Source organism: Penicillium daleae (assembly GCF_028827525.1).
Source record: "Penicillium daleae strain IBT 16125 chromosome Unknown utg000009l_segment0_segment0, whole genome shotgun sequence".
Lineage (NCBI taxonomy): Eukaryota > Fungi > Ascomycota > Eurotiomycetes > Eurotiales > Aspergillaceae > Penicillium > Penicillium daleae.
This window is the reverse complement of record NW_026623157.1, coordinates 2,689,030-2,705,655: the sequence shown is the minus strand read 5'-3', so window position 1 is coordinate 2,705,655 and position 16,626 is coordinate 2,689,030. Positions and strand designations below refer to the sequence as shown.

General features: G+C 50.8%; 7 protein-coding genes across 7 annotated transcripts; 4 read left to right on the top strand and 3 right to left on the bottom strand.

Annotated features, from left to right (window-relative positions):
- Nucleotides 1-3,834, bottom strand: N7458_012128 (non-ribosomal peptide synthetase; the record flags this gene model as incomplete). The annotated part of the gene is made up of 1 exon (XM_056915510.1): nucleotides 1-3,834. The coding sequence occupies one exon, from the start codon at nucleotides 3,832-3,834 to the stop codon at nucleotides 1-3; it is 3,834 nt and encodes a 1,277-aa protein (XP_056760264.1).
- A 3,163-nt stretch (nucleotides 3,835-6,997) lies between these two features.
- On the top strand, nucleotides 6,998-7,819 carry N7458_012127 (EGFR-like transmembrane domain-containing protein; the record flags this gene model as incomplete). The annotated part of the gene is made up of 1 exon (XM_056915509.1): nucleotides 6,998-7,819. One exon carries the CDS (start codon nucleotides 6,998-7,000, stop codon nucleotides 7,817-7,819), a length of 822 nt encoding a protein of 273 aa, XP_056760263.1.
- A 1,027-nt stretch (nucleotides 7,820-8,846) lies between these two features.
- N7458_012126 (uncharacterized protein) lies at nucleotides 8,847-11,112 on the top strand (the record flags this gene model as incomplete). Its single annotated transcript, XM_056915508.1, has 3 exons — nucleotides 8,847-9,136; nucleotides 9,189-9,327; nucleotides 9,379-11,112. The coding sequence occupies 3 exons, from the start codon at nucleotides 8,847-8,849 to the stop codon at nucleotides 11,110-11,112; spliced, it is 2,163 nt and encodes a 720-aa protein (XP_056760262.1).
- A 355-nt stretch (nucleotides 11,113-11,467) lies between these two features.
- N7458_012125 (uncharacterized protein) lies at nucleotides 11,468-12,175 on the top strand (the record flags this gene model as incomplete). Its single annotated transcript, XM_056915507.1, has 1 exon — nucleotides 11,468-12,175. One exon carries the CDS (start codon nucleotides 11,468-11,470, stop codon nucleotides 12,173-12,175), a length of 708 nt encoding a protein of 235 aa, XP_056760261.1.
- Nucleotides 12,176-12,208: 33 nt separating this feature from the next.
- On the bottom strand, nucleotides 12,209-12,707 carry N7458_012124 (uncharacterized protein; the record flags this gene model as incomplete). The annotated part of the gene is made up of 2 exons (XM_056915506.1): nucleotides 12,209-12,376; nucleotides 12,450-12,707. 2 exons carry the CDS (start codon nucleotides 12,705-12,707, stop codon nucleotides 12,209-12,211), a joined length of 426 nt encoding a protein of 141 aa, XP_056760260.1.
- Nucleotides 12,708-13,638: 931 nt separating this feature from the next.
- N7458_012123 (dienelactone hydrolase family protein) lies at nucleotides 13,639-14,438 on the bottom strand (the record flags this gene model as incomplete). The annotated part of the gene is made up of 2 exons (XM_056915505.1): nucleotides 13,639-14,161; nucleotides 14,221-14,438. The coding sequence occupies 2 exons, from the start codon at nucleotides 14,436-14,438 to the stop codon at nucleotides 13,639-13,641; spliced, it is 741 nt and encodes a 246-aa protein (XP_056760259.1).
- Nucleotides 14,439-15,781: 1,343 nt separating this feature from the next.
- On the top strand, nucleotides 15,782-16,105 carry N7458_012122 (uncharacterized protein; the record flags this gene model as incomplete). Its single annotated transcript, XM_056915504.1, has 1 exon — nucleotides 15,782-16,105. One exon carries the CDS (start codon nucleotides 15,782-15,784, stop codon nucleotides 16,103-16,105), a length of 324 nt encoding a protein of 107 aa, XP_056760258.1.
- Between the last annotated feature and the right edge of the window lie 521 nt (nucleotides 16,106-16,626).

The window sequence follows — 16,626 nt, the reverse complement described above, 5'->3', positions numbered from 1 at the left end:
TTAAATAGGCTCATCCCGCGGCTCAACCAGAATCTCATTAACAGAGACATACTCAGGCTGGCACAGCGCATGCACAATCGAGTTCGCCACGTCCGAGGGCTCCAGGATCTTTGCGCCAGATGGCTCTCCGTACTTCTTCACGGCCTCCGCGTCGGTGGACATACCCAGCAGTGGCGTTGACGTATTACCCGGCTGGATGCTGGTAACCCGCAGACCCATGCCTGCTGTCTCGAGACGAAGTGCTTGCAAGGTTGCCTCGACGAAGAACTTACTGGCCGAGTAGACACCCAGGCCAGGGAAGACCTTGCGGCCCGCATCAGAGGAGATTGCAACGATGTGACCCCGGCCGCGAGAAAGCATGCCGGGAACGGTGGAAGACAGGGCATTGAGCAGACCCTTGCAGTTGACGTCGACCGTACGCTCCCACTCATCTGTCTGCACGTTGGCCATCATGGTGAAATACATCACACCAGCACAGGCAACGAGAATGTCGACCGGGCCAAGCTCGTCATTAGCGGCCTGGACAAGTGCCTCTGATTGGGCCTTGTTGGTGACATCCGTCGAGCGAATAATGCACTTGACGCCGTGGGACTCGACCTTACGCTTGACAGACTCGAGAGCATCGAGACGGCGGGCACCCAATGCGACGGAGCAGCCCTGCTTAGCCAGCGCTTCGGCCACGGCGGCACCAATGCCAGAAGATGCACCCGTAACGACAGCCACCTGGCCGCTGAGCGGACCTTTCTTAGTGAGCTGGATGGCCCGTTGGAGAGCCTGTTGACGGGAAGGAGCCCGGGGAAGCCATCCACGGGCAAACCAGTGCCGTGTGTAGGTCTCTAGAAGAAGACTGTCCACCTTGGGTCGCTCTACAACCGCCCGGAATGGTCGGGTCAACGAGTTATCGAGAACCACAATACCACGGAGGAACTCCACCGTTGGCATACCGCTGCGCAGAATATCGACAGTGAAGGAACCATCACCGCCCTTGGCCGAGCCGCGTTTCTCAAACCACAATGCCACCCACTCATCCCAGGAAACGGGTTTTGTGGGGTAGCCGAGGTCATTCAGGTTCTCAAATACGGAGCGGGTGTTGACGGGGTTGGGGTCGCCCAGATGGAAGATAGTCTGGTCGGCCTGAGTCTGGGTAGAAAGGTGGATGATCGATTTACTGACAAAGTCCACCGGAGTCATCTCTGCGCGCCATCCTTCAACCTCCGGAGCGTATCCGAGGCGGATAGACTCGACCAGCAGCGCAGTCAGAAGATCCCAGGCATTAGCAGAGCCAGTAAGACTGTGACCGCTAATGGTACCGCAGCGGTGGATCTTGACAGGCAGGCCGCGCTGACCAGCCTTGAGGACGAGCTGCTCGGCAACCCACTTGGTCTGGCCATAGCCATCCAGCAACTTTGTGGGAACATCCTTCACGTCCATCAGGGTCTGCTCAGACCATCCCGTCTCGCCAGATGGCGGCAGAACACCGTTAGTAGAGACATATTGCACCGTAGCACCACCCTTGGAGGCCAGACGGAGAATCTCTCGGGTTCCGCCAATGTTGGCTCCGCGTAACGCAGCATAGGGGTAGACCAGGTTAACGGTAGCAGCAGCGTGAACGATGACCTGAACACGGTCCGCAAGGTCATCAAATGCCTCGGAGGTCAAGCCAAAGCGAGGCCGAGACAAGTTACCGGGAAGGATCTCGACGCGCTCCATGAGAGTGTCGCGCCAAAGGCCCAGGTCCAGCAGGTTTCTGCGGATACGGGCAACACCTCCAGCCTGATCATCGTCCTCCGGGTCAGTGAAACGCACAAGACAGATAATCTTAGCGGAGGTGTTTTCCAGCAGATCGCTGAGCAAGAAAGCACCCAAGAAGCCGGTCGCACCGGTCAAGAGCACGGTGCTCGCTTCGGCGATCGAAGTAATGGATGCATTGGCAGGAGGCTTGATGTCCTCGTCCAAAGTGGAGTCAGCCAGCAGGACAGCTGGAAGGTCGGCTTGCACGGCAGCAGTGTGGCCATCTCTCACAGCGCGCACGGTTTCCAAATGACCAGCCAGGGTTGTGTTGTCTGCAAGACGAGGGATCGGGACGCGGAATCCAAAGTTCCTGGAAAGTCGCGAGGCCAAGTCAGCCAGAGACAAAGAGTGGCCGCCCAAATCAAAGAAGTTATCCTCAGGCTTGAGAAGAGTCTTGGAAGTCTTCAAGACGGTGGCCCAGATCGCGGCAATGTCGCTGATGCTAATGGGGTCCTTGTCGACTGTTTGCTCGCTGCCGCTGGGGCTGGCGCTGCGGGGAGGAGGGAGACTCTTCAGATCGACCTTTCCAGACACTTCGTGCGTTGGCAATTCACCCAACTCAACCCACAGTGCAGGAATCATATAGTGTGCAAGATAAGGTTCGAGAATGCGACGGGCTGCCGGGCTGTGTCCAGTCTCGTTGATCTCCACTGCCAGCCGCTCTCCAGCAGCCTCCTTGTCAGGGACAATGTAAGCAACCAGCCGTCGCTCCAGCCCCTCGCCATGCGCAACCACGGCGCAGTGGCTCACTGCCAGATACTGGCAGATGTCGCTTTCCACCTTGGCCGGCACCACGGAGTAACCGCGGAGCTTGATCATGGATCCCACACGACCGGTGATTTCCAGAAGCCCCGAGGGCAACTTGCGAGCCAAGTCACCCGTTCGATACATCCGTGCACCGGGCGTGGAACTGAACTTGTCAGGCATGAATGCCTTGGTGGTTGTCTCGGGAAGGTTGAGGTACTCCCGTGCCAGCAGGTCTCCTCCAATGAACAGTTCACCTGCCGTGCCCGCCTCGACCTGTTCTCCATTCTCATCCAGAATGTATGTGTGTGCTGGGTCGAGAGACGGACCCACTGGGCAGTAGAGAGACTCGGTATCGATGATCTCACGGATATCTCCGCAGGCAATTTCGTGGGTTTCACACGCACTATAGCAGTTGAGGAGGCGGGTCTTGGGGAGGGCTTTGATGGCCTTGCGAGCGAGGTCGGTGGTCACCACCTCGCCATTCAGCCAAAGGGTGCGCAGCTCGGGCAAGCGTTCTGCAATTTGCGGGTAGCGAGCGAGAACGGTTGCTAGCAGAGTCGGGGTCATGAGGGTCTCTGTGATTCGCTTGGAGGCCAGCAGGTCAACCAGCGCGGCCGGGTCGTAGCTGGCATCGTCGGGGACCGCCACGACGGTTGCACCTCGCAACAGCGGACGCAGCATCTCCCAGATGAAGAAGACATTGCAGGCCACTCGGTCTCCCGGTTGAAGGTCCTGTACACCAAATCTCAGGTTGTACGAGAGCACGGGAGCCCGCTGTGGATTGGCAATACCCTTGGGCTTTCCCGTTGTGCCTGACGAGTACGACACAAAGGCCAGACGATCCAAATCGTCCTCGGCCGGTGGAGAAACAGGCTCTTTGGCATGGCCGTTAATCTCCGTGGCCGGCTGGTCCAGCACAATCAGTGGGCATTTCGCCTTGACCTTCTCGACCTCGCTCTGGTGGGTGATCACCACGGCGGGGTTGGCATCGTTGATGACGTCCGCCAACAGACCGGCGGGATATGCCAACTCTAGCACGAGAAAGGCACCACCGGCGCGCAGAGCTGCCAAACAGGCGATCACATAGTGAGCACTGCGAGGCAGGAGCACGCCGACGAGCGAGTCCCGGCTGACGCCAAACAGGCGCAGACGACTAGCGAGCGCTTCGACCTCGCTCTCGAGTTGCCCATAGGTGTATGTGATGGCGTCATCTTCCAGGGCGATGGCATCAGGCGTCGCCTGCGCTTGTTGTCTGAACAGCGTTGGCAGATCCTTGCCGATGTCGATGATGGCCATGTTCGAGGTTTTCGGGGTGTTCTAGTTTACAGATTTCTCAAGATATGTTTTCAATATTCACCGATATTCGTGAAGAGGTAAGGAAAAGAATGTCGGAGAGGTGAATTCGGTCTCGGACGACAAAAAGTCGTATGCCAAAAAGCAAAAATGACGCCGGCGTTCGATTTTGGGGGTTTGGTCCTCGTCGATGGACTACTCGGATTGCATGCGCCAGGCGCTGGTCATTAGTTGTTCTGGACCACGGTCTCCTCGATGCTGGTCAGACAGAAAACAGGAGGAAGGAAAGAACAGCAAAAACGACAACCAGCAAAAGAAAAAAATAAAAAGAGCTGGACCGAACAGCTAGCTACACAGCTAAACCCAAAAGAAGAAGCCAAGGAGCTGGCCCGAACGGGGAAAACGGTCAGGTCCCTTTGCCCTACCCACTTTTGCGGTCTCAACATTCTGAGAAATCAAGATCTAGAATTTAATAATAATCAAGAATAATGCCTAGTCGGCGGCAGATCAAGCCCAAGGAGCTAAGCTATGGGGGAGTGCGAACCAATGAGACTATACTGGAAGCCATCTAAGCCCACGCAACCTTGGAATCGAAAGAACTAAACTCTTGATCGAGAGCCAATGAATTCGCCAGAGACCACCCCGTCCCTGAAATGATGTCGGGCCCTGTCTATTTATCGTCTGCGATCCCGGTGCAGGTGCAGTCATGATAGATTTGTATCCATCCTTTGTTGTCCCTCTGCAGGTTTTGTTCTCGATCCTTTTTGAGCATTCCACAATGCCCCGCGCGGACTACATCCTACGATGTCCTGTAAGTATGTACTGCTCCATAATAATCAGCCAGTCCAACGCAATCTGTCAAGTTGGTTCTCCGTCAATCCCCGTGTCTGCCCCACTTGGAAAAGAGGGGAATTGGCATGTGAAAGTGTCCGATCCCAACAGTTTTTATTAGTTAGTTACCTATCGCCCACGGTGTCATCGTTATTGGGGTCCTCGCATTATTATTCTTGTCGCGTGATCAATTGGGGTTCTTTCGCCGATATAGGCGATATAGGCGATCTATATTTGCTGGTTGGCCCATGGCCCCAGCGCCTGCAGGGTGCAGGGTGCATGGTTGATGCTGCTGCCCGGCTCTTGGCCTGGTTTGTCGACGGTCGCTTGCTCGCTTTTTTTCCTGGTCGGGTCTGCCCGGGCTTGCCGCTTTTGGCGCCTTCGATGAGTTTCTCTCGCGGTCTCTATCGTCGGCTAGGTCTCGGTTCTCTGGATTATTGTTCCTAGAGAAATTATTGGGGACTGGATTCAAATGACCCAGTATACAGGACTAACCTTCGTACGTTGTGAAAGCACGTGTCCTCTGCCGAAATGCCCTGCGCCCAGACCAGTTCTTTTCCTGCCGCTGCGACGCCGATAGTACATATTTATCATGTACATGGCTTTACATGAAGAATATCTATAATTTAAAGCGCAATACTTGTTTCGAGCCTGTCGGGTTGAATTAGAAATGACTTGGGTACCGCTCAGCAATTTGAATGGAAAATGGATCTCGAAAATGTATTCCAGCTCCACAGCCGAGCTGACTGAACTACCGACACCACTAACCTGCATACATCTCCCAAGAACGCAAAACACGAGACCCATCACTCATCTTGAAAGGTATACCTAGGAACAGAACTTGTCTGTGGTCAACGCGGCTATCAAGATTTATACTAATCTATCCTAGATATACTCATGGAAGGCAGCATTGAATGGGAATAGCTGCCCAGCATCTATCTTATACCTGCCCGGTATTCAAACTACTGTCGCCTCCTGAACACCAGGCACTTTGCCTTTTGAATGAGAACTTCGTGACAATCGCCGAGCCACTGCTGCACTCGAAAATTCACTTGAATTAGCAAAAAGAGCATGACTACTACTTTAGCCTGGAGGCTCCCCGGCCAATCACTCAGCTCTTACGGACGCTTAGCTCGTTAAGAGCGTTGGTTGACCTTGACTGGATCAAGACACTCCAAATCCCCTTGGCGTGTCCGGTTGAATTCGCACAAGATAGAACGAAACGACTATAGGATGTTATTCCTAATTACTCTACTGCTAAGTTGGATTGATAAGGATACAAGTCAACGGCCGCCTAGGGTGAGGGAGCAGCTCGGGGACTTGAGTGCTCAAGCAGGAATCCCACCTGAGTTTGTCAACACAAAGCATCAATTGTAAATACCATCAGTAACCATTAATCATTCGAGATCGAGGTGTTCCTCAACGTCTGGGACGGAGAGGGACCACCGGGACAGGTGGCTTGACCCATATTATAAGCATCTGCACAAGATATTCCAATACAGATAGATCTATGACAGATGGAACCCAAGGAAAGGCGACCGGCATTGTTCCAACTTCAAATAGTATAGTACGACTGTATTCATCACGCTAGTTTGTTCCTGAAAGTCGTGCCGATTTTGATTAGATCTGGCTTTTCTCCCCAGCAGCCACGTTCTGGGGGCTGCCAATCATGCTGAAAGAAAGTATGAGCCTCATGTCATGTTTGGAAGGGAAAAGTTAAACGTCAGGTTTTGAATGCAACCTTCTTGACTCCGTATATGCATGGGATTTCTCTGTGCCTGATTCAGCCCACATCATGATTCACCAGACCAAATACGCTTGTCTAAACTTATCCGAATATTCAGACTGGTGAAAATATCCAATTCATAAATTGACACGTAAAAATCGCATAAATCGTCAATTCTTGACACCCACGAAACTGGCCAGGACTCCAGAAAAGGCGAGTTCATCAAGGGAGTGCCAGCCCAAGTGGCACCCTTGCTGATCACCTCGTGTTCTTCCGCCCTGAGACCCGTATGGGAATTGCTCGCCCTCTCGCAAGGCCCCGATCACCACTTCCCCAGGCCTGTGCTCTCCGCTTGGCCAGGGCCTTATTGGATGGGAGAAAAAGGGACGATCCAACCACCATCCTCCGTGCCGTCTTTGGTTCTTGGCATGCAACTAATATCCCCAGAATACGAGCTTTTCTTGGAAGGATTCCTCCGTAGTTAAAAGTAGACATGCCCCATAAAAATTTTGGCTTTGGAAGTTAATGTGTGAAATCTCCCCTTTCTGTTTGACTTTGGAGAGAGTATTGTGAGCAGGCTCAGCAGCAGAGTGCTATTCGTCATTCACAATGGTGGCCTCGTCGTTCCTTCTTCTGCCACTCTCTCTGGCCTATATTCCTTCGGCTACGGCATGGGTCTTTAGCTGGACAAACTCATCAGGGGGGTACCTGACCGATCACGGCGATGCTGTCCAATCCTGCAAGGCAATCGATAATCCCAAGGGAAACATCTTCGACTGGGATGCCAAAGGTGGAAACTTTTGCATCTACCTCTACAACAACGGAAACTGCTCCGATCCATCCGCTGGCTATACCTGCAAGGCGTGGCCCTGGAACAACCATGTCGCAGGGTCATATATTCATTCGTACGAGGTCGTTCTGAACAATACCGATACTACATCTACCACATCATCGGTCTCTTCGACATCGACAACTTCAACATCCACGACGAGTAGTTCAACTCAAACATCAGCCACCGCTGCTGCTACAAATACGACTTCACCCACCACAACGCCAATCGCTGCAAGCGCCGAGAACACCACCAGCAAAAGCTCATCACTATCTGGAGGCGCCATTGCTGGTATAATCGTCGGTGTTCTGGCTGTGGTTGCCATTGCCGGTATCTTGTTCTTCTTCTTGTGCTGGCGCCCTCGCAAGAAGACAGGACCCTCGACCGGTTCAAAGCGACCGATACCACCAATGTCTGAGTTAGGCCAATACGATGGCAAGCCTTCTTCTCCTACACTGAGCTCTCCTACGTCCAATGAACAGGGTTCAGATGTGTACCAGGGACAGAAGCTGCGCGAACTACCCGGGTCTGGTGTGGCAATGGAGATGGGCGCGGGTGTTATGAGGGCAGAACTTGCTGGCTCGACGCATTGGAAGAATTGAGAGCAGGAACAAAAGATACAATTGCTGTGATATCGGGAAGTTGGTTTGCTGGGGTTGAATTTGTTTCGATGGGGGCTTTCTCTTCTTGTATATATTGATCTCCTTTAGCGTGAAAGATGCCTTTTCCTTTTGTCCCTGCTACCTGTATTATTTTGGGAGTTACACAGCATTCGTATATCAAGTTTCAGATCTCCTATCCATTTTCAATCAGATCCAGACACAATTCTGCCTCAAGCAATATGAGTATCACAGTTGCGTAAGGGAACAGGGGGTCGTTGAAGCTGCTCCTCTGTTTGGAAATCCTTGCCCCGAATTCTCGTCTGAAATCAATAGATTTACTGGCGCTAATAGAATAAACGAATAGACTATTCTACGGCAAGGCTCTTAATCAGATCAGATCAAATCTAATGGCGAAAGTCGCAGATCAGGCAGCCAGGGGGTCCCACAATAAATCCAACGCTAAACTTTAAAGCAATCTTTGCTCACGTCGTGGCTCAGGCGATACACATACTATTTAGTACATACTCATGACTGTCCTGCATTCGAATCCATGAATCCTGCAATGTTTGCTCGAGTGTTGATAAGTCATCCCCTTCCATCGCATGACCTCCGATCGTTGGTGGGGAAGAGTCACGGGACTGTAGAACGAAGGTTTCCTGAGATTGCTCATTGACATCATCTCCCTAATGGCAACGAGATTTTATACATGATATCGACCCTTGGACATTTTATATTTTTTTTGTTATGCCGAACCTCTCTCACCTTAACGAGAAGATCTTCACATCAGATCCTGAATCCCATTCAAGACCCCACTGCGGCTTTTCTCGTTTTCCTGACATTCCTCATCTACCGCGAACGTGTCGGACGACCAGGGATGAAGCCTGGAGCACCTCAACCTTAGTTGACTCGGCGTTGCTGCTTTTCATTGACTTGAAGCTTTGACTCAGTGTGTCTGCAAAGTTCTCTGCGATTTCACTGGCTCTTTCACACCTCCCTTGAGCTTCCGGTCGCAGTGTAGGGCGCCGCTATGCAGAATGAGTTTCCTCCACTCGCGGCCGCCGGAAATGCCACCACGGCAAAGTTGTCACGATGGGAGCGCTTCTCAAGCAGGTTTCACATGAGGCCTCCGGAGGACGATGAGCCTCAGTCGTGGTGGATTGCCTCGACCGCCATTCCCCTCGTGGCTGCGGCTACTGGGCCTCTGGCCAACGTCATGTCTATTGTGGCACTTGTTATGCCATGGAGAAACACAATCATTTCTAGAGAGGACGGACCCGCCGGTATTTTTGTCCAGGAGGGCTACAAGGACCCCCACTGGTGAGCAGTGTCAACACTTGATGGAGAAGGACTTGGCTAAAAATGTTGATAGGGTGACTGCAATGAACGCCGTATCGCTTTTCTGGGGCGTTGTTGGTAATATCTTTTTGCTGCTCAATTTCACTCAGAATGTTCGCTATATCATCGCTTTACCCGTCACAATTGTTTCGTGGTTCCTTGCTACGTCCATTGTAAGTCACCTGAGCCTTTTCAGCTTGACTTACTCCTAACGTCCGCGCTAGCTCTGTGGACTTACTGCATCCCTGTCCATTTACGGCCCACCCATTCCACCAAATGAGGTGTACTCGCAGGCATATTGGAGTGCTGTCATTGCCGCTATCCTCTATTTTATTTTGGGGTCTATCTTGATGATCAATATGCTAGGCTACTTCCTGGGAAAATACCCCCAGCACTTCTCTCTGACAGATGACCAGCGGACACTCATTCTACAAATGACGGGATTCGTGGTCTGGCTCCTCATTGGGGCAGCTATTTTTCAACGAGTTTTGAATATATCATTCGCTGACGCGCTGTATTTCTCCGACATCACCGTTTTGACCTTGGGGTTTGGCGATGTGATCCCACATACTACTGTTGCGAAAGGTCTCATCTGGCCGTATGCGGTGATTGGAATCGTCATGCTTGGTCTGGTAGTCGGCAGTATCCACCAATTTGCTCGCGAGGTTCACTATGACAACGTCGTCCTCAAACACATTGAGCATAAGCGGCAGACTACGTTCGACAGAACTATCATGTCCGAACAACTTCGCAATGCGCACGAGCCTCCGGAAAAGGCCATAATTGTCCCGAAACATACGGGCCATCGATCCAGGTCTCATCATCACCGCCACCACCGGCATCACAGACACGGCCCGATTCAGAATACCATCAATGCTCTGGCGCCCGGTCGCCGTCCCACGCTACTTGTTATGAGGGAAGAAAAGGATCGGTTTGACGCTATGCGTGCGATTCAATATGAGACAATGCGCTTTCGCCGCTGGAACGACTTAATCACCAGCATCATTGTTTATGCAATCGTGTGGACGGGTGGCGCCCTCGTCTTCTGGAGACTTGAAGACATGACGTATTTTAATGGGTTGTATTTCTGCTTTTGTTCGCTGATCACTATCGGCTATGGAGATTTCACCCCTCAGTCGAATGCAGGGCGACCTTTCTTCGTCATGTGGTCCCTCATTGCTATTCCAACCATGACTATGCTCATCTCACAGATGAGCGATACTGTGGTTGCAGCATACAAGCATTCGACTGAGCGGTTCAGCGATTATTTTATCATGCCTCGTCAAGGGGCGTACAAAGGGATTCTCGCACGAGTGCCTCTTCTTCGACAGTGGATAGTAATACGCCAGGAAAAGCAGCGGCTGAGACGCGGGTTTGAAGTCGGCACAGATGCTGACGAGACAGCCCAAGAAGACGATAGAGGGTCCGCAGCTTCGAACGCCCAAGACAGGGCCCCTGTCCTGCCGCTCCGTCCTCGATCGGGCGATGGACATCCATTACGAACAATTGAAGAGCTCGCCCGCGATGAAAATCCATCTCCCTTCGAACTTGCACAGCAACTTGCCTTTGCTATCCGTCGCACTACACACGATGTACGAGAAGGCAAACACAAAAGGTATACCTATGAGGAATGGGTGGAATACACTCGACTCATTCAATTTACTGATCCGAATTCGCGACCGAGATCGTCCGCGGGTCATGGCCAAGCTTTTCACAGCAGTACGAGCGTCGACGAGGATGAATACGGCGTCTTGAACTGGGATTGGATCGGTGAAAATAGTCCCATGCTGGCAAACCAGTCAGAACCAGAATGGATTGTGGATAGACTCTGTGAGAGCTTGATCCGCTATGTGTCCACGCAGGAGCAAGCCCGGGTTGTAGCAGGAGGTCAGAATGATGATGTAGTAGAGGAGCCTACACTGAGGAAGGAGAGGGATCTGGGAATTGAAGAGGCCTGATCATTGGAATGGTTTCATCATTTCTTTTTCTTACTTGAATTTACATTCAACCTCGGCGGCTGAGTTGATAGAAGCACCGCTTGCAAATACCCTTCTTCCACATGATTGACGTGTACTTTATCTCATGGTTGTTGCCTGATCAGACAACTTTTGTTTTAGCTGATAGACCACGACATTCTTCCTGGCTTCATTATTTGTTTACGTGGCTATGCAAAATACCCACCTCGTTTAACTGTCAGCCTGGGCATCCGGCTTGGGGCCATAAAAGGAAACTTTAACCCCTCCATCGATCTACCACTACCACTCCCGCATCTCGGACCAGACTCCGCATAATCTTTCGTCTCTCCCAACAATAATGACGTCAAATATCCCCGAAATTATTCTTTTATGCATGGATGCCGATTTTATCACGGCCTTCGATCAGGCTATGCAAACCCATTGGTCCGACTATGACCCGAACAAAGTGAAAATCACCAAGATCAACGAGCGCATGAACAGCATTCCCCCATCAATCAAATATGATCTAGTTGTTTCACCAGCCAACTCCTACGGCCGTCTAGATGGCGCATTTGATCATGCTATCTCAATGGCATTCAGCCCCCGAGACGACTACCACGCGCTGACCCGTGCGGTTCAGTCCGTATTGTACGACAAGTGGCGGGGGTTCGCGGTCCCAGGTTCTTGCACTTTGGTAGAATTTCCAGAGAATCTCAAAGCAAACGCTCGTGACTGCAGCTGGGTTGCGATTTGTCCAACCATGAGAGAGCCGGAAGATGTTAGCTGGGACCGGGAAGTGGTATATGAGTGCGTTTGGAGCTTGTTGTGCCAGGTTGAAGGGCACAATCGTGGTAATGTGGATAAGAAGATCGAGACTCTCCTTATGACCCCGCTGGCTACTGGCATAGGGAAGGTCAGTAAAGAAAGATGGGCTGTTCAGACGGTGCTGGCGTTGGCGCATTACGTTGATGCGCTTGAGCAGCCTGAAAAATGGAGTTCTTTGCAGTGGGATACCATTGAGGTCATAAATAACGAGGTGCGGCAGACTTGGATGCCGAAGAAATAGGACGAAGCGGTATACATCAACGTTTTTGTATATCTATTTACGTTTGAGGTAGAAATGAAACTTCCCAGATCGGCCGAACTTTTTGCTTGCCATAATCCCGGCCACGATATTTGGTCGCACGGCGCGATAGTACACTATGACAGGATGGTCATCATAGATCAGTGCAGCAGAGACGGCACCCTGGTATTTCACCTCGTGTAGCTGGTAGGTATATTGGTTCAGCCAGTGTTCGACATTTGCGTTTATCACGAACAGATATCTCAAGAAGTCTCACCGAAGCACGTCCCCATTCTTCATATTGAACCCGCTTTCCATTTCTAGAAACAACGAGAGGGGCAACATCTTCAGTAGAATCAAAGGTATGGCCGAACCAGTTGAATTTCTGAAGCTCGGTTTCAAACGGATGCCCTGTGCTTAAGACAAAACCGTTCCATTTCCCCATCAATTCCTCAGGCTGAATCGGCTTGAGATCGCAAAAGATACCGTCGATATGTGATGGGCTCAGAACTCCAGGCCTCGTGGTCAACGACATGAATCTCTTAGTGGGGCTTGATCGAAAGTAGTTGAATGGGATGACGGGAAATTGGAGGGAAATGCTGGAGATGCTGTATAAGCGTGGGTCGATTGGCTGGCTTGGAGAGACTGCAACTGCGTGGGAGGGCGTCGACTTTGTTAAAGTGGACGAGAAGCGCATGAATGGCCGTCTATACAATCCGCCATGGCTTGTGTAGATACTGGCCGATATTTCGGCTTTAAGGAAAGGGTTGTACATGATGAAAACGTTGTGATGTCTGAGCCTGGGGTAGCCAGACAGGAGCATCTTATTCCCCTCAATCCACATCCCCAGAGTAATCGGACGCCTTGAGGACCCTTGAATTCCTCAGCATCATAGAAACAAACAGATTGTTTCTGGCTCGCTCTCGACCGAAGGGGTCATCCCTTCCGAATGCCAGCAAGTCCACATCTTGCGAAACGGAAATCCTAGGATGGTACGTATTATTGCCATTCGAGTTGAATGATGATTTATCTTACGGTATACGTCATTACGGTCAAAATCATCCAATCTACAAGTTATCAGATCGATGGGTTTTCGTTCAGATGTGGAAACGGTCTTGTGGCCACCTTGATTGCCACATTCCAGTACCGGTTCGTGCCGCGCAATTACTTTTATTGTTATTTACATCCCTAGAATATAAGCCACCATGTGGTAGAGGTCAATATGTCACTGGAGATGTTATGTCAGTATGTGTTCAACACTCGAGAGAAATTTGAGACCGGAGGCACCCTGCTATCCAGATTGGAATACGATTCCATAAATATAGAAAAAGGCTGTGAAACGGACTTTCGATACAAGGCAAAACAAAGAATTGAGATATTGAATCCCAGCAATTGAGCCATAAAATGCTAAGCGACTCTAGAAATCGGGACTTGTCCCATTTCATGTCCGATATGTTCGATGCCAATCAATGTAGATATTGATTGAACCAATAAATAGCAGCATTCTTTGCTCGTACAAGCCCCTTCAACTCGGCTTCATTCTCCTTGTTTCCTCTCACGGCAAAGCTATGCTCCAAAGCTGGGAAATGTTGATAATCATAGTCAAGTCCCAGTGAAGGTATAACACGATTGCACAAATCCTTCAGCTCCGGCGTGAACACTGGATCAATCTCAGGTGCCAGAATCTGCACTGGAACATCAACATTCTCAATTTCCTCTTTGGTGAGCCACGATGGGTGTGCAGTGGAGATACAGTCCACTAATCTTCCGCTTGTCTTAGCTCCAAGTCGGAATACGGCCCAACCGCCGTAGCAGAATCCGATGGCGCCGACGTGTTGGTATTTGGCTCGCAAGTCTCTTGCAAAGGCGAAGATCTCGGGCTCGCGCACTTCCTTGCTATTGCGGGATGTGAAACCAGGAAGATCAAGGGGTCCCCATTCGGATGGGTCCTTGCGTAGGATATCGGATGGGAGGACCTCGCCGCCGAAGCTGAATTTTACAGGTCAGAGACGTATCAATATAGGTCGTGGTATTTTGATCGAGCTTACAAGTCAGGGACGTAGACAGTGGCGTTTGCACCCTCTGCGTATGCGTCTGCCAGTAGCCTGGTGTTGGGAAAAGTCCAGCCGAATAGATCATGGATGACCAAGATAGCAGCCTCTGGATTAGAGCCCACTACATATGTCGACACGCCAGACGAGGTCGTTTCAATGTGACCCTGTGGCTGTCCATCCCACTTGAAGCCTTTCACGCAGCAGTCGTTCATAATGTCGTCTATGAGCTATATACCCGTACAATATAGTATAGATGGTCGGTTGCTCTAGGTATATAAGGTACTAAGTGGCTTGGGTTTATGTATGATAAATTCTAGGTATTTTAAGAGGCTGCTTATAGATCAGGCGGCCAACATCAAGCAGCACATGCATTTGTCCTTGTTGATGACGAATCAACTAAGCGGGATAACAGCTATGGCGTTTTCTGTCAGCTAGGCATGACTCACTGGCCTGTGTGAGATACTTGTGCATGTTGTTACCCTTTCTGTTGCCCATTCATCTGGACTAGATCCTCCATGTGTTTCCGGCCGAGCACTATCAGCATCTAAGATCCAGTAGAAACGCGGACTGTGCGTTTCAGAAATTACCGACCCGGATCCTTGAGCCCAGCGACAGTCGAAAAGATTATCGTTGTTCTACAGGATGTCCTACAGCATGTCTCGGAGCCTGAGCATATCCAACGGGAAGATCCAACTCATCAGGTACGTTACAAAGTCCACATGCCAACTCGAGTCTTTGGAGAGCATCGAAGAACTATGAAGACATTGGCCCCCACCGGTTGGATGCTCAACAAAATCGCTCAAGTGAACAAAGCAAGCGGATGTAGTCGGATCTGTCCTCGCTGGTACTATGCCCTTGCTCAAGCAGATGTGATCATTGGCTGTCTTTATTTAGGCAAAGCTACAAGAGCTCCCAAGAGCGTATTATTTTGCCACCAAATAGCTAGCCTAAACTGGATTGTGAATAGGGAAATACCAATCAGGCCTAAATAAGACAGCTTTGTGGCGACCAGAATCTCCTTATGATGTCTTTATCACCCGAACCCGTGGAATTGCCTCAACCTAACCATGCTTCGAGACATTGCCCTGCTCATATTATAACTGGCCAACCGACCCCGCACTAGCTTCGAGAACGACGACGAAAACTGGTGGCACCGTTTAGAGAAACCTCACTGGTAAACTGCGGAGAAGCGACCACGGTGGTGGTGAATGTTGTCGTCATAATCGTATCATGGGCATGGTCTCACCCGCCACTTGACCCCAGGCTTCCCCCTCATAAATATAGCAATGAACGCATCAGTCTAAACTGTCTCTTTTCATAACTTCTGATGACTTACAGTTGATTGAAGTAATTCAAACCCCTGGTATGTTCTCCCCTCAATCACCCCTTCTGTCGGCCGACGCTGGAGCAGGGAAGAAAGAGAGGAGATCGCCGAGGTCGTTTGTTTTGGGTGTCGCGTGAGGTGTTGGTGGGACATTATACAGTCTTTCATTTATACTGTAGAACTTGATGATGCTAACCATGGAACTTTGAATCTAGCTTCAGGATATTCATCATGCCTGCTTCCAAAACAGACACCGCGATGCGGTTCCCCGCTAGCGACACCCAAAAACGTCGCGCCTGGACTACCCAGGACAAGAAGGCCACATCCAAAGAGCAGAGTGAGCTCAGCACTGGCAAGAGCAAGGCGGAAGACAGCTCGACTTGGTCTCCCGAACAGTTGTTAGCCTCCCACATGGATGTGTCTGGCAACCCTGTGCCTGACCCAGTTTCATTTGGGGATGGAGCCAAGGCGAAGAAGGCGCAGAGGCAGGGCAGCATGACGGACGAGCCCGATTTGTTCGAGGCCATGAATGCGGAGACGGCGGACTTTGATTAGGCTCAAAATTTGGAAAAGTGCCTTTTTCCTGTCAGTGTCAAAGTCAATGTTCGCATCCCAAATTGTGTGTGTGTGTACATGCTCGAGTGCATACGATGTTCCATAGCAGATAAAAAAACATAACAAGCCAAACACAAATCCATTATTGACCTCGTTATCGGTGCTGGATCAAAGATAGCCTTGATAAGATTTAGACAGTAATAATAATATGGCCCATGAGCTTGCTGACTGGTTAGCTTGTGAACTAGCAAAGCTAGTTCACTAAACCCAGTTCGCTAGTTTGCTGTGAGACGGGAGGAGGGCGTAGTTGGGCTACTCGCATTGCCCTGGCAACATCGCCAGGAACATCAACCACCACAACCATCCCCAGCTACGTCAATTGCAACCATATCGCCCTTTCGTGTATCGTTCATTGTTCCAATTCATTGCCGACTCTTCTCATTTCCATTGATTTTGCCATCCGCCGAGCATTCGCAGCATGCCTTTCTAACGTTCCCCCTCCGCTGAACCGTGTTTACCTC